This window comes from Pinus tabuliformis, chromosome 5_2, assembly GCF_031772625.1.
Source record: "Pinus tabuliformis cultivar Carrire ecotype Pingquan chromosome 5_2, CPIR1, whole genome shotgun sequence".
NCBI lineage: Eukaryota > Viridiplantae > Streptophyta > Pinopsida > Pinales > Pinaceae > Pinus > Pinus tabuliformis.
This window is the reverse complement of record NC_142306.1, coordinates 451,389,198-451,416,824: the sequence shown is the minus strand read 5'-3', so window position 1 is coordinate 451,416,824 and position 27,627 is coordinate 451,389,198. Positions and strand designations below refer to the sequence as shown.

Sequence of the window (27,627 nt, the reverse complement as noted above, 5' to 3'; positions counted from 1 at the left end):
CACAATCACAAAGAACTCCTTCAGCATCCTCCCAAGGCAATGGATATGGAGGCACAGGGTCATCATCTTTAAGGCGTAGAACCATATCAGATTTCCTTGATGAGGGGTGTAGGAATGATGTGGATTCAAAGGTTTACAAGTTTCTCTATGCATGTGGGATACCATTCAATGTTCTTCGCTCACCTTATTGGCACGAAATGGTTTCTGCCATAAATGATGCCCCTAAAGGATACAAGAGCCCTGGGTATGACAATGCAAGAACCGTTGGCCTTGATCATGAAAAAGCAAAAATATCACATTCTTTGAATAGAATGACAAGTTCTTGGACTGACCATGGGGTGTCCATTGTATCTGATGGATGGACAAATGTAAAAGGCAAGCCATTGATAAGTGTTCTTGATGTGTCTGTTAGTGGTCCCATATTTCTAACTGCACATGATTACTCAAACAAGTTCAAGACCGCCATCAACATTGCAGAAGCATTACTTGAAACAATTGAGCGTATTGGGCCATACAATGTCATCCAAGTCATCACTGATAATGCTCCTAATTGTAAGGCAGCGGGAGCAATTATTGAGGATAAATACCCCAACATATTTTGGTCTGGATGTTTGGTTCACACATTGAACCTTCTGTTGCATGATATTGTCAAGAACAAAAATGAACAATACCAATGGATTGGTGATTTGTACAAGAAAAGCAAACAAATGATAAAATGTATTACAAATCATAGCAATACCCATGGCCTTTTCCGCAGTCACTCGAGATTGGAGTTGTTGAAGATTGCGAAGACCAGATTTGGTAGCTATTACCTCACCTTCAGGCGCCTTTTGAAGGTAAGAGAGTCATTGGCTAGCATGGTATCAAGTCCACATTGGCAGGTATTAAAGGAAAGGGCTACAAATGCAGCTGACAGGGGAGGTTTTGAAATGGTGGAGGAGGCCGCTCTTGATGGTCAGTTTTGGACAAGTGTGAGGCAAGTATTGGATTTCACCAAGCCCATTTATCACATGATTCGGTTTGCAGATACAAACGAACCAATGATTGGCGAGGTGTATGAGCAGATGGATACCATGTTGGGGAAATAAAAGATATTGTTCATAACAGAGATCCTGACTTGTACAAACTGATTCACGATTGTGTGTGTGAACGATGGAATAGACTTAATCTTCCACTACATTGCTTGGCGTATATCCTTATGCCAAAATACTACTCTACATCTTGGTTGGGCCAACCTGCAGCAGGAGGTGGGGTTAGGACCAAACCCCATTTAGATCCAGAGGTAACTAGAGGATATTTGGAAGCATTAGAAAAGTTGGTACCTGACAGGGAGGAATGTGCAGCTATGCGCTTTGAAATAGGCAGATACTTCAGTGGCACTGGTTTGTATGGTAAATTCCATGCAATGGACGACAGAAATAGATTTGATACTCTCACATGGTGGGAAACATATGGCGGCCAGGGACTTTTGCCAAAATTGGCAAAAAAAGTTCTTTCACAGGTTGTAAATACTTCTTCTGCAGAGAGGTGTTGGAGCACCTACAGCTACATACATAATGTGAAAAGGAACGGACTCAATGAAAACCAAGCAGAAAGCTTGATTTATGTGCACTACAACTTGAGGTTGTTGAGTCATTACTGTGATCGGGCTTATGAGGATCCCACATATAAAATTTGGGACAATCACCCAGAGGATGACAATTTGGAGGATGGCATTGTACATATTGAAGAACTGGAAGAGGAACTTGTAAGGGATGAAGATGAAGCAGCTGCAGCAGCCATGCCACCTCCACCTCCACCTCCACCATCCAGTAGCAGTGCTCGAGGTCCGAGTCTTGTTCCTTTGCTGTCGCCACCTCCATCTACACCCTCACGTGGAGGTTCTAGTTCTGGTCGTCGGTCTGTGCGGGAGACTCCTAAAAGACCACCACGACCTGCTTATACTCCTGGAGACTCTCGTGGTAAGGGCCACATGTAGATTTACAGTTTACTTGTCTTTTTTAGTTTCTATTAGACTTTAGCTTTCATAACTGTTGAGTTTTGAGTCCTTGACTCTTGACTCTTGACTCTTTCATATCATAATGATATTTTTTGTAAACAATATATCACTGTGACAATGAAAATTTGAAGTTTGAAGTTGGGCCTTGGCAATTATAACTCATTGGTAATGATTGTGAATTATGAATATGATGCTTCATGAAAGACTAAAGTTGTTTCATTTCATTTCATTATTCATGTTTCATTATATAAATTTATAAGATTTCATATCATGTTCACAGTTAGAAGTTAGGACTTAGAAATATCTAAGATATTACTTCTTGTAATGGTTAAACTTAGCTTACAAGTACAACTTTGGGGATCAATGATGATAAATGTTATTGAATTTTCAATTTTGAAAGCTTGAAGTTGAAACTTTAATATTGAATTTGATGAATCATGATTCATGAGACTCAATATGTTGCAGTAGTAATATGTATTTTACTAACTTGCGGACATGGTTGATGACGATTACAATTTCTAGATGATTGATGTGATATGGTTCAATGATCAATCTATGTTTTTTATGTCTAATTCATCATTCTACATGTTTTTGTTGACATATATGTATCAAAAATTAAAAATATATATATATTTTTAAAAAATCGCTCTCGGATTCGCTCCCAAACCGGGAGCTTCTGAAAATGGTCGCTCCCGCTCCCGCTCCCAAACAACATGGTTATGGATGCATTTTGATGTGTGGGTAATTCTTGTCTTGTTTCGGGAGCTTCTAAATGGCATGTTATTGGATGGATATACTCTTCACTATCTTGTAAGTGCTTTAATTTCTGATTTTGTTAATGTCTAATGCATGGAATAATGTCTCATGGTTAAATTAAGTGCCCTAATTGTGAAAATATTGCTCTAAAGTGTAGATATTGGGAATTTTTGCATGTGTTACTCATTTGATAATGAATGAATGAATGTTCCTAGGGGATTATTGTACTTTATTCTTGAAATTCCATTAACGAGTGTCTAAAAAGTATAAATATTTAAAGGGGGTAGCTAGAACTACTTCCTTTAGGTCTCCTTGAAGAGCGAGTTGCCCATATCAAGACCATTCATGACTCCAAACCTCCCAAGGGTCTAGGCACTACTCAATTTTTGTCGTGGTCATAAAAACAAAATTTAATCTCTCTTTACCTTTCTTTTTCGTCCTCTTGAGGATAACCAGGTCCTAACTAGGGCTCAATGTGAATTTCAAGGGAGGCCCTTGTTGGACGACCTAGGATCCTAAACATAAAGTTGAGGTGGGGGGCTACCTCCTCATAAAATTTGGTGGGCATCCACCTAGATTTTGTCCATAAATTTGAAGGCCCTAGTTTTCACACCAAGAGAGAAGCCTAGTAGGCTAATCCTTCAACTTGAGGACTTACTTGAGGCAAATACTCCAGTACATGGTGAAGTAAATCTAACATTGCCTCTTCTCTCACCTACGCTAACCTAGGATATACCTATATCTCACATTATATCTCAACCCTAGGTTTTGTGTAGCCATATTATCAAGGGGTTTTTTGTGCAAAGTCTTACTATCCTCTCCCAAGGCTCGCACTTTGGTTGAATCTTTTCATTGAATGAGTTGCCTTATCTCACTTCACACCTATCACAAGGGCAATATCGCAAGTGAGTAGTATTGGGACTCCTCCCATCGGTGCAATCCGAGAAAAGCAGGGGACTTAGGCTGTGATGACAGTGGACCTCTATCCCAGGTGTTGTTGTGCCCTTTAACCTTGGCCTTGTAAGGCACCCCTTTCACAAGGCCTACTAGTTTGTGTAGCAACAAGACCAATACTCAATTCTTTTCTAGGGGAGGATTCATTTGAGAGTGGCCCTTTTGGATGATTGCATTATTTGTTTAGTGCATCTTTTATTAGGGTTTTCACATTGCCTGAGGCTCTCTTCACTACCTACTCTTTAGAGGATCTAATGCAAAGTCCATTTTAGAGAACAAGGTCAGTTCTTTGTCTCTTTTATGTTCCATGTGAAGGGATGAGGGGTAGATGCTTTGGGTTTCTATGTTTTCCCTTGTTCACAGGGGCAATCTTTGATGTACTTTGCAAAAATCTAGGTGTTTCATAAGCACTCATGGGTAAATGGACAAACCTATTTAGTCCAAAGGACTGAAAATAAATTTAAAATAATGTTAAAGACATAAGGAATAATAAGATGTAGTCAAGACGACTGGCATAATTATCAGGCAATAGAGATATGACTATTCTAAAGGACAACCCTACATAATAATTATTCATACAAACAATTATAATCTATGTATATTAGATGCCCCACTATCTAGGAAGGCTTTGTCTTAAAGCATAATAGGAAGCAAAATAAAAAGATTGTGGAAGCTCCAAACAATATTGACACATTGTATAATGTTAAATTCCACGAAATTTGCACCTACTTGAATGAGCAATCTAAAACTAATGGCAACTACAAATTGAAACCAAAAATTATTTTCACCACGACATAAAATTTCTCAACATATATAAGCAGAATAATCACAAAGACAAAAATACAGTCACATAATAACACGATAATTTTCTTAGGAAACACAACTGGGAAAACCCATTCCTTGCTGTAGAATTTTATTTATAGAGTATGACCAATTAGATCTCTTACAAGGCAAATTGTTTCTCTTGAAAACTCACTCATTCCCTCAGCTCCTACTTCCTTGCAGCCTGCCTGGCCCTATTCCCTTACATTGGTTCATCCTATTTCCTAGAGCAAGTCTTGGCCCCTATTATTTAAGAAAAAACTCCTAAATCTTAGCGCAAATCTAGCAGCAAGAAGTCTCTTTATCACAGTGTATTGGCTCCTCCAAGGTACACACTCTCAACAAGAAGCTCTCACACACAAACTCGTGGAACAATAATAATGATACAAATGTGTTCCTTTGTCCTCGTTTTATCAATTCAACTCATGTTATATCTAGTGATTACAAATTTAGAACGCGAGTTGAGATTGACTTGTTAACTAAGTCGAACTACTAGTTAAACTTGTCCTTGCTTCAATCAAGACTAAAGCTCCCAATTTCGTTCTCTTCCAAATTCAAAATGGCACTTGGAGATCTACTTAACTGGCCCTCCAACTCTATGCATGAATTTCCTATCTCCATGAACTCGTCCATGGTAAAAGGAATATTGATCGTGTCACTCTCTAGCTAAAGCACAAGCCAGAGAAGGCCTTCTCTCAATATTATTTTCAACACTCCCTCTTAGGGAGGAAGCGGTTTTGTACAACTCCCAACTTGTCTCTGAAATAGACAAAATTGCTTCTTACCAATGCCTTAGTCAAGATATTTATTTTCTATTCCTCTATTGGAATGTACGCTAGCTTCACTACCCCTTTCTACACACAATCTCTGAGATGATTATACATGACCTAGATATGCTTGGAGCGATCATAAAACATTAGGTTCTCAAAGAGCTTGATCCAACTCTAATTATCATAATGTATCACAGTAGGCTCCATCCCCTGTCTGAAAAGTACCACAAGTAACTTCCTCATCCAAATAGCCTTGCATGCTGCCAAATTGGCAGCCATGTACTCGGCCTCTACTGAACTGAGAGCAACTGATCTCTGCCTCCTATTGTACCAGTGAATAACTATTGACCCAATGTTGAAGATGCCACCTGAAGTACTCTTCCGATCTGTGGAGCACCCTACCCAATATGCATAAGTGAAGCCCTCAAAACTGACTCCATCAACCTGACTGTACCATAATCCATAATTTGTTGTGCCTCTGAGATACTTCAAACATGCTTCACAGCAACCCAGTGAACTCTGGTCAATTGCATCATGAACTCACTCAGCTAGTTTACTGCAAAAAAAATATCAGGTCGTGTGTTGAGCAAATACATCAATGACCCGATGAGCTACCTATATACTGTAGCATCTACTCGCTCTACTCTGCTAGCATCCACCTTCCTCCAGTTTGTGACTAGAGGTGTGGCCATGGCCTTGTAATCCTCCATATGAAATCTTCGGAGAATCTTTGTAGTGTACTTCCCTTGTCCCACAAAGATCTCACCATCACCCTACCAAACCTCCAATCCAAGGAAATAGTGCATAAGCCCCATATCCTTCATCTCAAACTCCCTTGCAAGATCTATTGAGAAATCTAGGGGCAGCTAGATTAGGTGATTTCTCTTACTTTGATAACTACTTGTGATGTGTTTTTACTTAACTTGATTAGCTTCCTCTTTCGCTTGATTATAATTAGTGTTCTTATCATCAAATAGCTACCAAACAATAAAGAATAATGAGACAAGAGGACACAAAATATAGACTATCAGCCGGGCCAAAACCTCTCCTTTTGAGAGGAAAACTGACAAGAACTCTTTTCTTCTTATAAAACTTCAAATGACGAATTCCAAGACCTATGACCCTTGACAAAGTCCCCTCCAAGACCAAGTCAAACTTCTCCATGAAGCACTTCCTTCTCACCAAGTCAACCCAAGTCAAACTTGCCTTATAGCAGCCTCCACTTCTCCTTTGACGAATAATTTCGACCTGCAACTTCAGCCTCTCTTACCTACAACTTTCGGCCTCCTGCGATTACTACACTTCGCACATGTGACAACTTTGGGGCAGTTTGATCTCTCCTTTCCTTCGCTTGCGAAGTACTTTCTTTCTTGATAACTCAGCTTCTTAAATTAGTCTTCTTGGCACCAAAAACAAGACTTATTGATGGTTCTGTAATTCAGTTTACTTACAGCAGATGGATGCCCTAAACCACTTCAAACGTGTGAGAGATTTCAGCCCAAGACAGTCCCCTTTTAATCCTTCACTCCTTCCTCGTTGGCTATTCCGTGTCTTTTTGTGATTTTTAATCGAACTTCTTGAGTTGAATGAATATCCTTTGAATGAGGTTGAGTGCTTCTATTTATAGGCTTCTTTCAATTCCCTAATAGGTCGACTTGTCATCCTTTTGAAGGGCCGACTTGTTGTAGCACAATGACAAGGTCTTGGAGGGTCTTTGACTCTAATTTTTTACTCAAATATTTTTTCTTTACAACATAAAACACGCCCAAAAGGGTCTTCCATACATGATAATGACTCTTTATGACTTGTTGACTCAAAAACAAGCCCTAAAAGCACCCAATGGGTGCTTGACCTATAAATCAAATAACCTTGAGCATGAAATCCATGCCTCAAGAATGACAATAAGGTCCTCCTTGCAATCTTGGATCAAGTTGTCTGCTCCAGTCAAGATAAGGTCGTCAACATAGAGCACTAGAATGAGTGGAATCACTCCAACCATGATGTAGTATAGATTGGCATCCGCCTCACTCTTAGTGAAGCCCAATCTTTGAAGGTAGTTGTCAATACGAGTGTACCGTGCTCTTGGAGTCTACTTGAACCCATAAAGAAATCTCTTCAGCCTGCACACATGCATGTCTCTGCTAAACTGCTCAAACCCCTCTAGCTACTCAATATAAATCTCCTCCTCAACCACTCCGTTGAGGAATGTAGTCTTCACATCCATCTAGTGGATCTTCCACCCCATCTGTGTTGTAAGTGCTAGAATCATCCTAATGGATAAATACGTGCTATTAGGGAAAAAGTCTCATCATAGTATATGCCCTAAATTTGTGAGAAGCCCTTGGCCACAAACCTGGCCTTGTACTTCTCCACACTCCCATCTACTCCATGCCTCACTTGGTACACCCAGCATGAGCCTACTACTCATTTTCCCTTTGGTCGTGGCACAATCTCCCAAACATCGTTCTTCATGATGGACGCCATATGCATTGCTCCCTTCCGTTCATTTTGACCCCATTCATCATTTTTCCCATCCGGGTCCACATGTGCCCACTAAGTCAACATAGGGTTAACCTTTCCCTCACCTTGGGTCGGGCTTGGAACGATGCCCGGAGGTTGATGCGGCTAAAAAGAAAAGAAAAAGCATAATTTGGCCACTCTCAACAGGAGATGCACCACAGAACGCAAAAGATGGTCGGGACATACAAATTTAGCACGTGGGCAAAAGTCAAGCATGAGCTCTACCCCTTATCCATGGCCATCACCCTGGTTCCTATGGGCCCTAGATAAGCCCCATCCATCATTAAGGAACCAATGGTTGTCCCAACCCTTGGTGGGCAACGAACTACCCCACCTTGAGAGGGTATCCACTGCTATATATTACACATCATGCTCTCATCCCCAAGAGCCCCGAGCAATTATGAAGAAAAATCAATCAAAGGCAAAAGGCATATGAATAAGGCTAGAAAAACAAAGGTCGAGGTAACTCGTACCATGATTTGCTTCCTCCTACACTCATATACCCAGGTGTGGCTTCCCTTATAATAGCTACCCTTGTACCATGACATGTGGTCTCGATGATTCCCTTGATCCCCACTCCGTTCCATCACTATATCATTTGCCACATACCACATGAGGGATGTACCATGGACATGTCACCCCCTTTAAAGGTTGAAACCACCTAATAGGGTCCTCGATTAACCCCCCTATTGAGCTTGGAGACACTTGTACATGCCAAAGCCCACTATGGAAGGGCATGCCACCATGAAGTGTCCCATTCGTTCCATGATTTGAAAACACTTTTACTTGATTATTCTAATGATTTTTTATATTGGAGGGCAAGGGAACGCATTGGATCTTATGCAAGATTGCGGGTGGTTCTCCATTTGGGGCTTGGTCTCCCTATACGAGGTCCTAGCCCGCCAGAGGGCCACATGAGCACTTGTAGGGTGAGCGTTGAGAGCCGTGGGCCTCCACCATCGTAGAGATTACTTCATGGATCCCAAGCACCGTTCATTGATTGCTCATGTTCCACCTTTTGGATGAGGATGATGCACCTAGTTCACTATGCCCAGACAGCTCAACACTTGCACCATACACTTGGCAGATGGTCTAGGGTCCAGAGGAAGTCTCTCACTGCAGTGGGAGAGCTTATGTTATCATTCTAGCCCTTACAGATGGTCTACATGCACTTTCGATCCACTTGGAGACCCATGAGGATGTCCTTGTGCCCCCACACCCACTTGGGAGCAACACAGGCTCTTGCTTGAAAAACAAAAGGCCAACCCCTTCTCTCACTACAATGGGAGGGCTTATGTCAACATTCTAGCCCTTACAGATGGTCTACAGGCACTGTCGATCCACTTGGAGACCCATGAGGATGTCCTTGTGCCCCCACACCCACTTGGGAGCACCACAGGCTCTTGCTTGAAAAACAAAGGGCCAACCCCTTATCCACTATGTTTGGAGTCCATTCTCTCATCATAGCACACTTGGGACTTCATTTGGCCTTCTCAATGGCCCAACGACTCATTATGTTGATCATTCTGCCCTCTTGAGAAGCTTATCTTTATGTTATTGAGCTATTTGGTGGGCTTGTCACCAAAAGTATTGCTATTATGCACATTATTTTATTTTAGGGGCATTATTAGTCCAAATTAGGCGATTCGAATCCCTTAGAGGATTGTATAAACAGAAGAGAGGCATTCTCTCTCATTCATCATCACTTGGATTAGGTTATTAGATCTTGTGATATTTTTGTTGTCCCTTTTGGAGGACAAGTTTTGGATGATATGGATGAATTTTGATGTTTGGATCTCTCTCTCTTTTCTTGTAGCTTCATTATTGGCATAATTTGATGATCAGATATACTCTTTTGTACATGTAAGTGTGCTTTTCATGCTTATTCTTGTTGTTTACTTTGTCACATGAATGTTGTCGGGATTTTCGCTATACAAGTCTGAAATTTATTGCTTTCTTATACAAATTGGTGGAGATTTTGATATTTTATAGCGCTACATCATGTCATGGGCCATGTATGAATGGGCGGATGTTCCTAGAGATAATTTGTGTTAAATACATCTCGATAAGTCATCAATCATTGCAAATCAAAGTATAAACTCCTTAAAGTGTTGAGAAATATAGGGTAGAGAGATGTAGTGATTTCTCTAGTTATGATAATTGCTTGTGAATACTTTTGACTTCTTTTGATTAGGTTATTCTTTAGCTTGATTAATACTGTCATCTTTCCATTAAACAGCTATCAAAATGTAAACAACAATGAGACAAGAGACACAAGATATAGGTGATCAGCCAAAGCCAAAACCTCTTCAATCTTGAGAGGAAAACCCACCAAATTCTTCTTCTTATAGAACTTTCAATTGATGAATTCCAAGACCACGACGCTTGACCTACTAACCTCTCCATGACCAAGTCACAAGACCTTTTGAACAGCTTCTTCTTCTCTTCCTATTCAACGCTTGACAAGCTAGCTTCTTACACTTTCTTACACTTCTGATCTCATCTTCTTTAAAATTCGGCCTCTTTACACAGACCTGCAATTTTCGACCTACCTAAAAACACTGCAATTTCGCACGTGTGAGATGACTGGAGAGGTTTGGTGAGGTTCCTTCCTTTCGCTTGACTTGGACACTTCTCCTTGTGATCTCAGCTAGCAAGAATGCTTGTTTAGTGACCCTTTTATTGGCTTCTTCAAGGACTAATGGGACCTTACTGCAGAAACCCTAACTGCAGTCACACATGTGAGGAAGATGACCCAAAAACAATGCCAAAATACTTCGATCTTCTTCTCTTTTTCTTTGCTAGATGAGAGGCTTCTTTCTACCCTTTACTCGCACTTCTTCTTCTATTTCAAATGCTTAAATGGATGATTTCCCAAGTGAGGTTGAGTCCTCCTTTATATAGTGATTTGCCCATGTAAATATGTAAATAAGATGACTTGTCCTCATGCCTAGGCCGACATCTCCATCTAGAACGATCTATATCTTCTTTGGAAGGCCGACTTGTTTGAGTACTTGTGACAAGGTCTTTGAAGGCTTTTTTACTCTTATGATGACTCAAATAAATTCTCTTTTACGATATGTAATATGCCCAAATGAATCTTCAATACATGACAATGACTCAACTGACTTTATGACTTAATGACCAATCCTAATAGCTCACAATGGGAGCTTGATCTATAAAAATAAAATTCCTTTAGCATGAAACCCATGTCTCAAGCATAAAATAATTTTATTTTTCTTCTTTACATTAATCATGCTTACACATGTCATTATGAATATCTCCCTCTTAACTAGGGAGATATTCATAATCCATACAAGGTACTTGGACATTCTCAATCTAAAGAATTCTCATAAGAAGAGTCAGATTGGTAACACATATGTTTAGCATTATATCATCCAGCCTTCTCACATAGCAAGTCCTTGACTAACCATTCTATCTCTCCACAACATTAGAGCACAATGTTGGAGAGAACAATGAATTATAGACACCCTCATCATTGTCTCTCTCAGAACATACCCCACCTGGGTTTTCTCAGAGTATGTTCCACCAAAACTATTCTAATCTTGGATTCCTAGTTCTCAAAGAATATCAGTCCTCTACGAATACTCTTATCTTGGATGCCCTACCACATCCTCAAAGAGTATCGGATGCCAAATGCTTACCCAATCCTTCATTCTTTTCTTCCCAAATGAAGATAAAAATATGTGTCTATCTCTCCCTCTCAACTAGGGAGGATACCCATTTGTTAAAATTGGAAACTAGGGCCAAACTCCACCTTCGACAGCTCATATGATGGAGATGATATTTTTATTGGATTCCTCTTTCCGAGAGGTGCAGGATTGATCTAAAGATCATCTCATTCTGACAAGTAGAAATGGAATTATGAATTTATTTCTTCTATGGACAAATTGCCAACGTTGGCCAGAAGTCTAATGTAGGCTCATGAAGCCCAACATACGTGTCTCTTCACCCTCAACGTTGTGTTTAAATAGAAAAGGCACTTTCCTCATTTGGACACACTCACACATCTTTCTCTCTCTTCATCTGATTGGGTCATACAAATCACAGGTAGTGTTATGAATATAATTCATAACAAATAAATAAATAAATAAATGTAAATATTAAATAATCAAATATTGATTATGTTAAATAATCATTAAGTCGAGTGAAAAGGCATGTCTAAAAGACATGCCCAGTCGCGAAAAGGCACTTGCTTAGGTATATATATGCGGGTCCTCATTATAACATTCATCACTTGTACATTTTTATATAATAAATTATTATTACAAAATACCTCGTGTATTTTTTACGATATTAAGTCAACAAACTATCGATTTTGATGCTTCAGTGGTATCAGAGCCATGGCACACAATATAATCATGCAGGTCTTTGAACGTTGTTCGTCGCACAATATGCCATTACGTTCACGTCCTGAATGCATTGAGCAGTTTAGTAAAATTCAAGAAGCATTTCAGCGTTTAGAAAAATCATTTGCAGAAGTTAAAGCATGTCGAAAGGAAATCGATAATAAGGAAAATAATAGCGACAGTGAAGAAACGAAACTAGGTGAAGTAGGGGAAGAAGATTTTGATCAGAATGATGATAATGAAAATGAAGAAGTAATAGATAATGATGAATATGAAAATGATATCAATCAAGATGGTGAAGAAGATGAAGCATTGGATGATCATAATGACAAAGATGAAGATCTACAAGATGCACAAGATCATAGTGTTGTAGATGAAAATGATGTCGATGAAGATTATATAGATCAAGATGATGATCTAGATGAAAATGCTTTTGCTGAAGAAACTGAAATGAATATGGAAAATTTTGAAGAAGAAGTTATGTCAAATATGGATTATGATAGTAAAGATGAATATGTATCTTGTATAGCTAGTATCCAAAACCAGTATACCACCGAGGAAAGATGTGACAAGAAATCCACATTAATTGAGAGAAAATGTGATCATTTAGTTGCTACTCAAAAAGTGGAACCAAAATCCACTATATTATATTCATAGCCTGTGAATGATTATTTTAATATGGATGTCTAGTGAACTGGTGTTTATGGGGAAGAAGAAATCAAAACATTTCAGGATGGTTGCAAATCCAGAGAACTGTAAGCTTTTACGAACAAGGAATATTGATGAGAACTTGCAAGAAGAAAAAGAACTGAAGCAAAAAGAGAATGCAGATTTTCGGGCACCCTGCAAAATTTGGACACCTTCATTACTTTTATTTCTCCTTATGATGATCCACAAGATGGAGAATTCCCATAACTACATGGAGCAACTCTTGTTGTGAGAATTGGACAGTGAACATCACTCCATCAAACTCAACCGAAGGCATACCTTCAGCGACTTCGAATCCAAGAAGTTATATCAGTTGACCGAGATGGAGGAGGTTCACATGTTGGCTTTTTCTGATAAGTTGTTATATGTGCTTGGAATAAAAGGAAGGATTGTGGCTATTGAACATGAGAAATTTGAAACGGTGTACATTCTGAGAGAGCCAATCAGAAGCCACATCATTGGGAAAATCTTCTACCACAATGAGACGAATTGTTTATTGTCGTATATGGAATTGTATGGAGAAGTTGGCTCTAATTTTCCATGCGTTGATCTCTATCGAATCTCAGAACAATCGATCTTGGACAGACTTCCTGGAAGATTAACCATACACTCGGAGTCTGCGAACTAGGAATTTGACATCCCAAACCATTTCATTCTGGCCAATTGTTGTCATTTGTTCGAGGTGGTGCAGTGGTATAATGTTGTTACTATATTTGAAATTCCTAAAATAGATATCAACCATACTTCAAATTTTATAATGGGAAGACTTGGAAGTTCCACCATTATGCAATACATCAAAAATATTTTCATCCACACACATAGGCACAATGAATTAAGAATTTATAAGAAAAGGCCATTTGGAGTTGTTACCAACCTTTTCATATGTTCCATGAAAGTGAAAAAGCTTGAAATAATTCAACTTTGTGAGATGTATCTTGTGATTAAGTGGCAGGGATCCCCATTACTCATTTTTTACATAAGGGTAGAGGATTATGATTCTAAAACTTATTTTAGAATTACAACTAATATAGATAATGTAAAAAGGTCACAAGAACTTGTATGTCTATGTAAATCACAACGATTGTTAATCTACGTAGAGAAAGGTGGTATGGGGGTTTGTGATCTTCAGGATGGACACCTCAAGGTACAACTCCATGACCCCTCAAGGAATCCACCTCCAGAACAAATAACAAAATGGGCCAGTTATATTACAGAAGATGAAGATGTGTTGCCCGATCTGAGAATGAGAAAAAGAATGAACATGTGGTTTTCTCAATACACTAAAGACCCTCTCTTTGACTCAATCTCCACCCGAGGCTTCCTCGTCAGATCTGCGATTTCTATAATTAATCAATGCGACCTATCCCTCTTACGCAAATTTGCCAACGTAATCGAAGGCAAACCATGGCTTCTGAAGAACGAAGGTGGCATGTGGTGCATGGCCACGCCCTTGTCGTGCGACAATCCCTATGTCAACAGGGTGACCACGACGCTCTATATTGTCGCCAATGTTGACAACGATGAAAAATTATTGGTGCCTGAAGACAGATAATTTTCCCAAGAATCCCCACATACATGTTCCAAACAATTGACGAGCAAACCGCATAGTCAACGTATTACCCTGCCACTGTCCGCACACGCCGCTAAAAGCATTGTTGTCAAGCATCGTGCCCCCCACCATCAAACATTGTGACCCGGTCAACGGTCAAGAGGTGTGAGTCCTAGCACCGATTCGTACGTGGCCCTGTGCATAAAAATTGGGTGTTCGATACACCAGGATAATACGTCGAGTCAACTCGGGTTCGATACACCGGTTCATGGTCGGGCTCTATCTATATATATATATATATATATATATATATATATATACATACATATACAATCTTTCGCCGCTATCCTCGCTATGTCAACTTGTCTACCCGACACTTTGACAATGCAGACATGATTCCACAAGTAGCTGTCAGTCAAAACAGTGTCTTGTTGTCTAAGCCATCGGTCAAAACGGTGTCTTATTGTCTGAGCCGTCGGTCGAAAGGTGTGACTTCTCCATCACATTCAAACCCTTTCATAACATTCAAATCATTCGAATCAAATCATATATAAAAACTATATATTACATAATAAAAATTATATAATTAAATTAATTTTGTATAAAATTAAAAAATAAAAATAAAAATCGATAAACTGGGATTCAGACAGTGTTCCAGCAAATTACATATCCCGAGATGACAAACACAGGATGAAGAACAGTGAATTACATATGTCGAGATGACAAACACATAGATGAAGAAATTGTTAGCAATACAGCTTTGAGGACAAAGCCTCTGAAGGAAAGGGCTATGTTATGAATATAATTCATATAAAATAAATAAATAAAATAAATGTAAATATTAAATAATCAAATATTGATTATGTTAAATAGTCATTAAGTTAAGTGAAAAGGCATGTCTTAAAGACATGCCCAGTCACGAAAAGACACCTGCTTAGGTATATATATGTGGGTCCTCATTGAAACATTCATCACTTGTACATTTTTATATAATAAATTATTATTACAAAATAACTCTTGTGTATTTTTTACGATATTAAGTCAACAAGCTATCAGTTTTGATGCTTCAAGCAGCCTGTTCTTCTCCACACGTGCGAAGGCTTGACTAGCCATTTCTATTTTCTGCGTTGACCAAGTTGCAGCCAGCGTTGACCAGGCACTGTTTGACTTCATTTAACTGCGATTTTTGTGGGAGAATCTTTGTTTGGGCAGGCCACATATTCTGGCACAGATACCGAGATTTTCTAGGTACTTTGAACAGCGTTGACTATAGCCCTTTGACCACATAAGTTGCTTGTGCGTTGACCTGGTTTGACCAGATTTTTCAGGATTGTTTTGGGCTGATTTGGACTATCTTTGGAGGCTGACTTGACTGGGTTTGACCAAGCGGATGTAGAGGAGACTTTCAGTTGGTTTGACCATCGTTGACTTTCGAGTTAGGGCATCCTGTTCACTACAGTTTGACTGCACTGTTTTACAGTGATTGGGCAAGTAGATTTTGTATATTGTACACTCTCTCTCTCTGCTAACCTTTGAAGAATAATAAGAAGATTTGATCAAAGGATTTCCCCACATTGGGGTTTTTCCCTGGCATCCGCCAAATAGATTTTGTATATTGTACACTCTCTCTCTCTCTGCTAACTTTTGAAGAATAATAAGAAGATTTGATCAAAGGATTTTCCCCACATTAGGGTTTTTCCCTGGCATCCGCCAAATATTGTGTCCTCTTGTCTTGGCTTGTCTTATGCTTATTGTTTATGTTCTATCTGCATTTACTATCAATGTTAATGTGATTGCTAATCTGGAAATTGATATTGGGCTAATAAGAAAAATTGAAGTAAATTGCTCTAAAGCATAGAACATACCATTGTTATCTAAAATTAACACCATTCCAATGAAGGAATATACCCATTTCTACGTAAGGAATGTACCCAAGCTCCCTCTTAACCAGGAACTTGTTTCCAGTAGCTCTCTAGGTGGAGATCATGGGACAATTAGTTGCTTGTAAGACTTCCTCCTTCGATGTCATGAATTTCTTCTTTGATATGGAGCCTACATCTTTTGGGACATCTTCGTAGGGCACAGACCATCCATCACTTTCATTCATGAATTATGTCAGTCATGTCTTCATTCTTCCGTCGGAAAGTGATTCATTAGTCCATATTTGGCCTTCCTTCATACCTTGCTACCTTCTTCATGTCATGTTTTCCTTCAGGATCTTTCATCCTACCACATGAATATCAATTGTAGATGACATCTATAGCTCTTCCCTTTGGTAGCCCTGCATTAGCCAATCCAGATATTGTTCAAAAATAGAAAATGAGCATTAAATCAAAATTACCTTTGTGATGGTCATACATCATGACATCTCCTTGATTGCATCAACATCCTACATACATATTGATACATCTCCAAAAAGATATATAATGTCAAGGGGCTCTTTCTTTTTCAGACTTTATCAGGATCTGCATATCTTTCCTATGGAGATATCATAATCAAGTCTTTTAGTCCTTGAATGTTGATTGCCTTTTCCATATTAGCATTTTTTTCATGATCTCTTCCTTTCTTTATTCACACATTTTCTTCCAAGAACTTCCAACCATAGTTCCTTCAACTTTGTCAATCTCCTCATATTTCATATGAGGACATATTATGTTGACTTCATCTAGTCAATGTGTGAACCATGCCTTCATGCATCCTTCCAAAGGAGGAGATCCTTTCTTTTGATCATGCTCTAGAGGTAGAGCGTTCATTCATGATATCTGCAACCATGTGACATGACTTATTTAAGTATATGTATACATACCTCATTTCTTCCTTTAGGTCATCTAGACTTCCTTCAGCAGCTTCCTTGATTGAAAGATCTTCAATCACCTTGACCTGCTTTGCTTCTTATGACATCATACCTTTATTCCATGAATCCCATACAAGGTGGCAAGACGCTTCTCTCAATGGGTAAACCTTCCAATGAAGATTCCAACAAATGTTCCTCTTGAATGATGTATGATGAGCTCTTATACTAGATGTCTTTCTTCTTCTCATAATTACTACTTATTCTTCTAATGAAGTTACCAAGAGCTACATCCATCTATAGGTGACTGCCATAGACTTCTATTTCAGCTATCTTTCATGCTTCTCAATGATGATGTCATGAGCTCTTGCTTTCAATCGTATGCTTCTATGATGAAATGATGCATCCTATTATGATAACTATACAACAAAAAAGTTAAAAACTTGAAAATAGAACCTTGAAAAGAACTAGGTGAGGAAGACTATCTCAATCATAGTAGAGATCTTTTACTTCATCTTTCTTGGATTTCTTCTTTTCAACTTCCTCCACTTCTTCAGTGATATGGGCTTCTTCCCTTCCTATTTTGCTGTTGTCCTTGAGCTTAGGACAATCTCTCTTATAGTGCTCATATTCTTGACATCCATAGCATTGAACCTTTGCCATATTCTTTCTTTTCTGAGGACCAAATTTCCCAAACTTCCCTTTTCTCTTTTCCATAGTAGCATATGCTTGAGTTTGCTCATTTGATCCTACATCAGATTTTGCCTTCAACATGGTTTCTTCAATTTTTCATAGTGACCATAGATCTTTGAATGGAGTAGCTTCCTTCTTCCCATAAATGCTTGATGTAAAGTTACCCCATTCCTCTGGTAGTGCATTTAGTACTATGGTAGTCATCTCCTTGTCAGACATTATTTCTCCCAAATCTTGTAGTTGGTCCCTTATTTCAGATACCCTCATAAAGTATGAGGCTATTCCTTCTTCTTTTGATATCTTCATCTTGTAGAGTTCTTGTCTTAACGAGATTACTTCTCCTATAATGCCAACGGAGAACAATTCTACAAGTTTGTCATACATTTCTTTTAATGTTTCTATTATAGATAGATAGGGAATGAGGGGATCCTTGATGGATTCTATGAGAATCCTTTGAGCCCTTACTTCCCCTTTCATATACCTTGCAAGTGCTTGAGCATCTTCCTTTGGAGGTTTGGAGATTGAGCCCTTAATATGTTCCATGACCTCATTTTCTATGAGGTTTAAATTTTCATTTTCTTCCATGCAAGAAAGTTTGAAGCCCTAACCAGTTTGTTGCTTTCCTTGCAAAAAGACATTTTGACAGATTCAAACGTAGACATAAATATACTTACTTGTGAAGATGCTTCTTCAACCTGCTACTTTCTCGAATTTGATGATGATATAGGTAATAGAAAACTTCTTAATGAAGATGGTTTTCTTCAAAAGTGATCCTGGATTTCAAAGAGAGGGAGATCACCTTGAATCCTTTGATGATGCCAACAACTATTTTCTTGCTTCCTTTGGAATTGTAGACTTCTATTGAGTAGAGATAAGGATCTTTTGAGTTCTCCTTCTTTGTGGTGACGATTTGAGCGAGGATTCCAAAAATGCTTCTAGTGTAGGCTTCTTCTTTGATCGATTCAGGGTTTTGACACTTTTCTTCAAGATGATGATGTAGCCCTTGTCTTCAAAATGCCTTGGAGATGAGAGGATCTTCTTGATTCTTTGATGCCCTTGATATCCTTCTAGAACTTTGGTCCTTGAGTGCTTAAGTGTCCCTTATTGAGTTAACCTTCCTTGACTTGTCACCTTAGCTCTGATACCATGTTGAGAAATCTAGGGCAGAGAGATGAAGCGATTTCTCTAGTTATGATAACTGCTAGTGAATACTTTTTACTTCTTTTGATTAGGTTCTTCTTTAGCTTGATTAATATTGTGATCTTTTCATCAAACAGTTATCAAAATGTAAACAATAATGAGACAAGGGACACAAGATATAGGCGATCAACCAAGGCCAAAACCTCTCCAATCTTGAGAGGAAAACCCACCAAATTCTTCTTCTTATAGAACCTTCAATTGATGAATTCCAAGACCAAGACCCTTGACCTACTAACCTCTCCAAGACCAAGTCACAAGACCTTTTGAACAGCTTCTTCTTCTCTTCCTAGTCAACGCCCAAGAATCGTCTCTTGCCCTATGTTTCCCTTGGCTAGTGACCTCAATTGGATCATTGCATTCTATTCTAAGAAGATTTGTCCATTGATCTTCTTCTCTTCCACAATTAGGTCAAGCCCCTCCTTGAGTGATCAAATCCACCTCCTTAACCTAATTTTGGGTCCACTTGGTCCCGTGTGATCCCGCAACTTTATAACTCCAACTCCACAAAGACCAAGTCTCCATAAACATTTCTAGGCTTAGGAATCATCTTTTCAAGATACATTCCCAAACCCTAGCCTTAGGAATCCTTCTAGCCCTTCCTAGAGGGCCTATCACCTTGCTTCATAAGAAAGAAAGTCATAGTCTCTCTTGTGAATAGGTGTTGGAAATCACTCCTCATCCTCTTATTAACCTATTCATCTAGTGATTCATCTTTATATCGGGTCTCCTCCCATCGGTGAAATTTCGTAAAGCGTAGGGAGCCTTAGCTGAGGTGACAATGGGATATCGCGCCATTGTTGCTCTTGACCTAGTAGTTGCTCTTTAGGATCCCCTCCTAGGACCCCTACTAGTTTGGGCGGTAACAATGCCCAAACTCGTGGCACTAGAAGCACTTGATCTTGCACAGATCCTTCTCCTTCCTTTTGCCCTTCTGACTGGACTCGGCCTTCCCTTTGCGTTTCTTGCCCTTGGCTTTGCCTACTCAAGCAAATTTCTCCTTTTCCTCTGTCTTTGTTGATCTACCATCTCTGGTCCCTCTTTGGATTTCTCCCTGAATGCAATCACTCCATAACCTTTCCCAATTTCCTCTGCCACTGACTGCATCCTGGAAGCTATACCAAGACTTATGAATTCCTAGTAGTGCAAGGCTCACAAGGTCACTTTCAGGTATAGTCACACCCATACCACCTAGCTCATTTTGAACCCGAGTGAAATTCAAAAGATATGTGATGATGGGATCTCCTTTGCTCATCTGAATATTCCTTAGCTTCTCCTTCAGAGCAAGCTTCTTGGCATCACTAGAACCCTGATACAAATCTAAGATAGCTTTGAACATCTCATGTGTTGTCTTCTTCTCATAGAGATGAGGAATAATATGATCTTTGACCCCCTCTAGAATAATCCTCTTGGCCTTGATATCATTCTCAGTATGTTGGGCCAACTATTGGGGATCTTGAGGTGGCGGTATTTGATTCTTGATAAACTCTCCCACCCCATTATCCTCCAACACTCTTGTGATCCTCTCCTTCCAAGAGCAGAAATTAGAGGCTCCCTCTAAACAGTGGTCTGTGCTTAGTCCTTGGAACACCATCCTACTTATCCAAAGAATTGCTCTCCAAAACTCTGATCTGATCTGCGCTCTTCAAATCTAATCTGTGCTCTTCAAAACTGATCTATGTTCTTCACAAACTGATCTTTGTGTGTTAGTCTTTATGTTAATCTCTGCTCTGATACCATGTTAAATTACATGAAATTTTGCAACTGCTTGAATGAACAATCTGAAACTAATGGCAACTATGAACTGAAACCAAAAATTATTTTCACCAAGAGACAGAATTTTTCAACATACATAAGCAACAGAATAATCACAGAGATAAAAACACAGTCACACAATAACACGAAAAAAATCTTGGGAAACCCAACTGGGAAAACCCTCTCCTTGCTATAGAATTTTATTGATAGAGTTTGACCAATTAGATCTCTTACAAGGAAAATTGTTTCTCTTGAAAATCACTCGTTCTCACTACTATACTAGCTGGAAACACCCTGCAACAATCTTGACCTCTGCTTCTACTTCCTTGTGGCCTGCCTGGCTCTATTCCTTTGTGTCGGTTCCTCTCATTTCCTAGTGCAGTCTTGGCCCCTATTATTTAGAAAAACCCTCCTAAATCCTAGCAAAAATCTAGCAGCAAGAAGTCTCTCTATCACGGCGTATTACCTCCTCCAAGGTACGCACTCTCAACAAGAAACTCTCACACACAAGATCATGCAAAAATAATAATGATACAAACTTGTGCCTTCATCCTCCTTTTATCAATTCAACTCATGTTATATCTAGCGAGTACAAATTTAGAACACGAGTTGAGATTGACTTGTTAACTAAGTTGAAGTGCTAGTTAAACTTGTCCTTGCTTCAATCAAGACTGAAGCTCCCAATTTCGTTCTCTTCCAAATTTGAACTGGCACTTGGAGATCCACTTGACTGACCCTCCAACTCTGTGCATGAATTTCCTATCTCGACAAACTCGTCCATGTTAAAAGGAAGATTGATCATGGTCTCTCTCTGGCTAAGGCACAAGCCAGAGAAGACTTTCTCTCGCTAATCACTCCGTCGTGAAATATTTGTTGATAACATTCTAGAATGGAACTTCTTTTATTATGACTCTAAGTATGAAGTTGAAAAGAAATTGCATTGGAGTTCTCATCTTGTGAAACGTAAACAAAGTGTTATTTTTGTACAGAGTAATGTTGTTAAGTTCACTAATCATAGAAATGGCTTTTGTGATTAGAATAATCTGAAGGTATATTTGAAAATTTCTTTTCATGGCCTCTACTTTAGGATACTCATTGTTAAAGTCAAGTTTTGTATGCTACAGTAGCAACAAACTGATATTTAAATTGAACTAAGCCTATGGATGTTTCTTTATCGACATATTGCTTTTCCATTTTCGGAATTGATATTTCTTTTCATTTAATCATTTCACTTGGGTAGGCAAGGTTTGATTTTGGCTTTTGAATGTAAAATTATCTTGTCTTATCTAATAGAACTTTGTCAATTTTTTGTAACTTTTTCTTGTAAACTTGCTCCTTTTGCTGTTGCAGGATCCACTCCATTTGAAATATGAAATATGGTTGAGTTGGTGCATCATCTATATTGTTTTATGATGTATAGCCTCCATGGATGACTTCATTGTAAGGTTATGCAATGTTATCCTAGTTTTATTACGACAAATATTTCTTCAAATTTAAAGAGAAGGTGCCCAATTTTTCATACATGTCGAACATCAAATTATTTTATCTTCCCATTCCTCATATCTTTTACATTTATTAATATTTATTTTCCATCCTAGACAATATTTGGCATTTTATTATAAATGTCTATGTCATTCTGTGACTGCCACACTATGTTTGAGTGACATGCTCTACAGGAAGGCTAGATAATAGCTATTAATCCAGAATCCAAAATGTTATTTCAGGTTCTTTCGAGTGGTCTTTAATTTGTGCTACACTTCAAAATGTTTACTATCTACGGTGCTTCACTCCAGCCAAATTTTGAGGTCTTGCAATTGTGCATGGCTGATTACTGGAATTTTACATTCATGATTCAACCATAAAATTCTCCAGACACTGAAAATGCTCTACAATTTCTCTTTCCATTAAAAATATTATTCTGACCATGTACTCTAGCTGAGGATTGCAAACCTATAATTAACATATATTTTCACAACCCTATAACAAATTATTTTTTGGTACCTACACTGCCAATATGTGGAAAGGGGAAACATGATGCACAAATTTCAAAGATACGCATGTAACGCTCACCTCATATGATGTTTCTCCACATGAACAAGAAATGCGAACTGTAACTGGGCAAGGTGCACAATTACCTCTGCAAAGAAATGAACAAAATTCTTAGTAAAACAGGAACATTCAACTTGTTTACATATAGATATAAAAGCTCGAGTTTGTTCAGTCCATACATCGAAAATAAAGAGCCCCAAACCACACGTCACATTAGCAAATGACAAACTCAGAAAATCAGGTGTTTGTCACAAAAATGCCATAATCAGATTCAATCTTACAATAATAGAACAAAGTAATGCCATTTCAAGCAACTCAGAACAGAAGCATTTGTATTAATTATCATCCTTCCATTTCTGTTTGGACCTTCGTTCACAGAAACATAATCAAATATTTCTCGAAATAGCAAGCAACTAAAAACGGCATTTATTCTCAGAAGCCCAATAATCATTGACTCAAGGTTACATATCCAAAGCTAAGTTGCCAGGGTACATGGGAACAGGTAAAAGGATGAGGATGAAGACACCACTTTCTGAAAGCACAGTGCGGGGGACCATCACCATAATTTACATATAAGATTCGATATATATGAAGAGAAATAAAAAAAATTAAAATAAAAACAGAACTGAAGTTTATTTAAATCAGAAAAACTTAGAACATGAACTAATATCTCCAATAATGATGTGGAAATAAAGAAGACAAAGTGAAAGTTGAGAAAGCAGAAAATTTGAAAACTAAAGCTATAAACTGAGGACTTCTGCTCTTAACTCTCTACTGGCAACAACTAATAAATCCCTGCAAAAAATTCCAACTCCTGGAATAACTACCTGGACAAACTCATGTAATAGATCACAAAGAATGGGAAATGGAAATCAGACCTTAAATTAAATAGCTAGGCATGAAGAACAGAACTCAAATAGATAAGCATGAAGAATGTCAATCAGACCTTAAAAATGAAAACACTAGGCATGGGACTACCCTGTCCAAATCATTATTTTGGACTGTGTCAAGCAGACATCCCTCAACTTTTGTTGGGGGAACCTTCTATTGTGCAGAAATTGGGCATGTCTTTTGGATTGGAAAGACGCCTCTCCAGGATGGGGTAACGCATCTCCAGGACAGGGTTCCAAACCTTTACTTAAGGTTGTGAAGAATGCACCTTTGATCTTATTATTATATGTTGATGGCTTGTTTCTAACAGGTGTTGATCCTCTTATCATACAGTGCAAGAAGCAGTTGCCTTCTGAGTTCGATATGAAGGATCTTGACTTGATGCACTATTACTTGGGACTAGAAATATGGCAGAAACCTGGCAAAGTTTTCCTTAGTCAAGGAAAGTATGTGCTAGCGATCCTTCAGAGATTTGGTATGATGGATTTCAAATCCATGGCGACTCCCATAGTAACTAACTTGAAGAAGTTGAGAGGCTGACTCCAGATTGGTAGATCCATCTATGTACCAGCAGCTGATTGGTTCGTTGACATATTTGGTTAACACTAGGCCGGACATATGCTTTAATGTGAACACATTGAGCCAGTTCCGAGTTGAACCTAGACATGAGCATTGGATTGTAGAAAAGCATATTTTGAGATATTTGTGTGGTACAGTGAATTATGGCTTGAGATTTGTTGCAAACACAGATATATAGCTTCAAGCATATACAGATGTTGATTGGGTATGAAGTGTTGAAGATAGGAAGAGTACCTCGAGAGTATGCTTCATTTGGGATCCGCTATGATATTGTGGATGAGCAAGAAGCAGAGGTCGACCGTCGATTACATTCAGTACTACTGAAGCAGAGTACATCGCAGCCAATGAGGCTTGTACCAAAGGAGTATGGGTCCGAAAGTTGTTTGCAGGGTTGTTCAGCCAAGAGTTAGAACCGATGGTGATACACTGCGATAATCAAAGTTGTCTGAAGCTTTCAGAGAATCTCGTGTTCCATGACAGGTCAAAGCATATTGAGATTAAGTACCACTACATGATGCAAAGGAGAGCCATAAGACTCGAGTACATCTCCATCGATAAGCAGACAATTGATGTTCTGATGAAGCCGTTGCCGAGAGACAAGTTCGTATACTTTAGAGAAAAATTGGGGCTCGTGGAGATTATCCCTCTCGTTGAGAGGGAGTGTTGATATGTCTGCGACACGAATGGACGTTCTCCCAAAATGGAGAATGGGTACAAGAGACCCAGAGTGCTCAACAAGCAAGGTTGAGTGAGTGCCTCTTGGAGGAGGACCTTGATCACACACCAAAGATGTTGGAGTGAGGTCCTGGACCTTGATCACACACCAAGAATGTTGGAGTGAGGTCCTTTAGCATTTGGACCCTGATCACACAGCGAAAGGGTGGAGTGAGGTCTTGGACCCTAATCACACACTGGATAGGGTGGAGTGAGGTCCTTTTAGGATCTATACCCGATCACCAACCAAGCAGAGATTGAGTGAGGTCTTGGCCCAGAGTGCTCACCAAGAAGGGTGAGCAAGCGCATGCTAGTCGAGGTCTCAACATTTTTTTTGGCCTAAGGAGAGGCCATGGGATTCGAGGATCGATCACTCTGGAGGAATGAGTCCTGATATGCTGATGACATTGCCATGGGTTTGCTACCACCCTGGATATGGCCACTAGCAAATGCTAATGATAGATGGCCACTTCCATATTCTCAGTGTCTTACATGCTTAGTTAAGTCAAATTATTCAAAAAATTCCCCTGGCCCTTTAACTTAGGTTGAAGGCTTTCACACTGGCTTCTTTATCTAATTCAATTAAAATCACAATTTCAGACAAGTCTATTGCAACTCGATGGGTTATTTGTCAGCCCCTCTTTAGAGTCACACTCACAAACTCACGTCTAGTTCAACTTCTACTCACAGATTCCATTGGGTCACTGGCACATATTCTTTAGCCTTCTCACACCACACTCTCACATTCCTTGGTTACTCTCTCCCCACTTCTCTCTCTGCTCTTCCTCTGTCTCTTCTCATCCACACGTGCACTGCCCAGCATGAGAATTCAGGGGTCCCCCCTCGGGTTGTGTCGTCAACCATAAGTCTCCAAAATGGGGTATGTAGTCTATTGACGATTCTGTGTCAACTACCCTATAGCAGTACACATTTTTTCAAAGCATTCCATCATGTTCGAGCATTCAAACATCCAGAGATCATTATGTCAAAGTAGTCAACAGTTTTGTCAAAGTAGTCAATCCAAATTCTGCAACCCTATGGGCCATCATTATAAAAATGATTCTAGTATGTTTATACAACCATGTGACATACCTAAGTAAACTTAAGAATTTTCAGCAAAGCATTTCACTCTAGGGCGTTTTTTAGCCTCAACTAATTATTTATGTTTTTCCTAAACATCAAATAATTAGCAGAGTTTTTCTCCCAAGTATACCCTAAAGCTAGAGAGGGGCTTGATAGTGATGTCTTAGGTGAATCCTAATGTATAGAGTCAATGTATAATATCATACTAGATCATATCTAAAGTCTTGCAGAGTTTGGTTAAAGTGTCTAGTTTTAATTATTAAAATTTCCCACAGGTTGGGATTTTAATAATTATATTAGTGTAAATTGTAAAATGTAATGTCTATATAAGTTGATGGGGGTAGAGTAATCATAATTAGAACCTCTACACCTCAACTTTCTATTTAGACAAATTGTGAGGGTTGAAATTATGTCTATTCCCTCAATTTATTATTATTTCTATTTTCCAGCAAAAATGGCTAAATAATTAGCCGAAGATTGGTCCAAAATAAAAATTAGAGAATAAAATTCTCTCCAAGTGAAAAATATTTAAAAAAGGAATGTGCACTTTCCAAGAAGGGAATCTCCACAAATTAGGCAAGCAAAAAGTCAAGAAAAAATCGTTGGGCCAGAAAAGAGAAATTAATTCCCAAAAAAATCAATTTTTTAAGAAAAGCATTTTTTAAGAAAAATTGAGTTTATGGTCTAAGTTGGTTAAGTGAATAGGAGTTTTTCAAGGAGAAAAAGTTAGAAAATATATTTTTTGGACCAAGAAAAATCCTTCATCAAGGAATTCGATTTTTTCCTCAAGCAACCAAGGGTGGAAATTATTTTGACATGGATCAAGCATTTAATCAATCAAGATCAAGTCAAATTTGTGCATCTTCATGGACCTAGCCGTTTTTCACATGGAAGAGTCTCTAGAACTCTCATTTTTTCTATATAAGGAAGAATATGCTCCTCATTATAGGATATCTTGATACTGTACTCTGGCTTTTGGTTGTTGAAGCTCTCTATTTTGAATTAATAAAACGCAGTCTTTGGGGTGAAGTATTGTAGCTCTTCTATATGGTAATGATTCTTTGAGTTTTAAGTTTCTACTGGTAATCACATTTGTTATTTCCATTTGCTCAGGGTAGAATTATTAGTGTATAGCTATCTTACACTAGTAATTGGATTTGAAGAATATTTTAGGATTGGACATGGCTAGTGTGCTTTTGTTTAAGTTACTAGAACTTCCTTCCACTGTATTTTTCCTATCTCATTTGGATCTAACAAAGATTCTTTGAGTTATGTAGAAAATCATTTGATTAAATCAGATCTCCAACATGAGGGGATGCTTTTGTTTAAATTAACCAACTCTTGAGTGAGGAAGTAGGAGAATCCACTCTATTTCATTTGAAGGATTAATCTGGCGATTTTTTTTGCAGGGTTTCTAGACCTTAGTG

At 38.6% G+C, this 27,627-nt stretch overlaps 1 protein-coding gene across 3 annotated transcripts in view; it reads right to left on the bottom strand.

Moving 5' to 3' along the window:
- NFXL2 (NF-X1-type zinc finger protein NFXL2) overlaps nucleotides 1-27,627 on the bottom strand; it is a 312,418-nt gene that overhangs the window by 192,622 nt on the left and 92,169 nt on the right. Inside the window, exon 4 of one of the 3 annotated variants that reach the window (XM_089436528.1) lies at nucleotides 22,955-23,021. The exons of the other annotated variants lie outside the window; for them this stretch is intronic. Within the exon in view, the coding sequence (XP_089292654.1) occupies nucleotides 22,955-23,021 (67 nt within the window). The remainder of the gene's footprint in view (nucleotides 1-22,954; nucleotides 23,022-27,627) is intronic. 3 annotated transcript variants of the gene reach the window in all.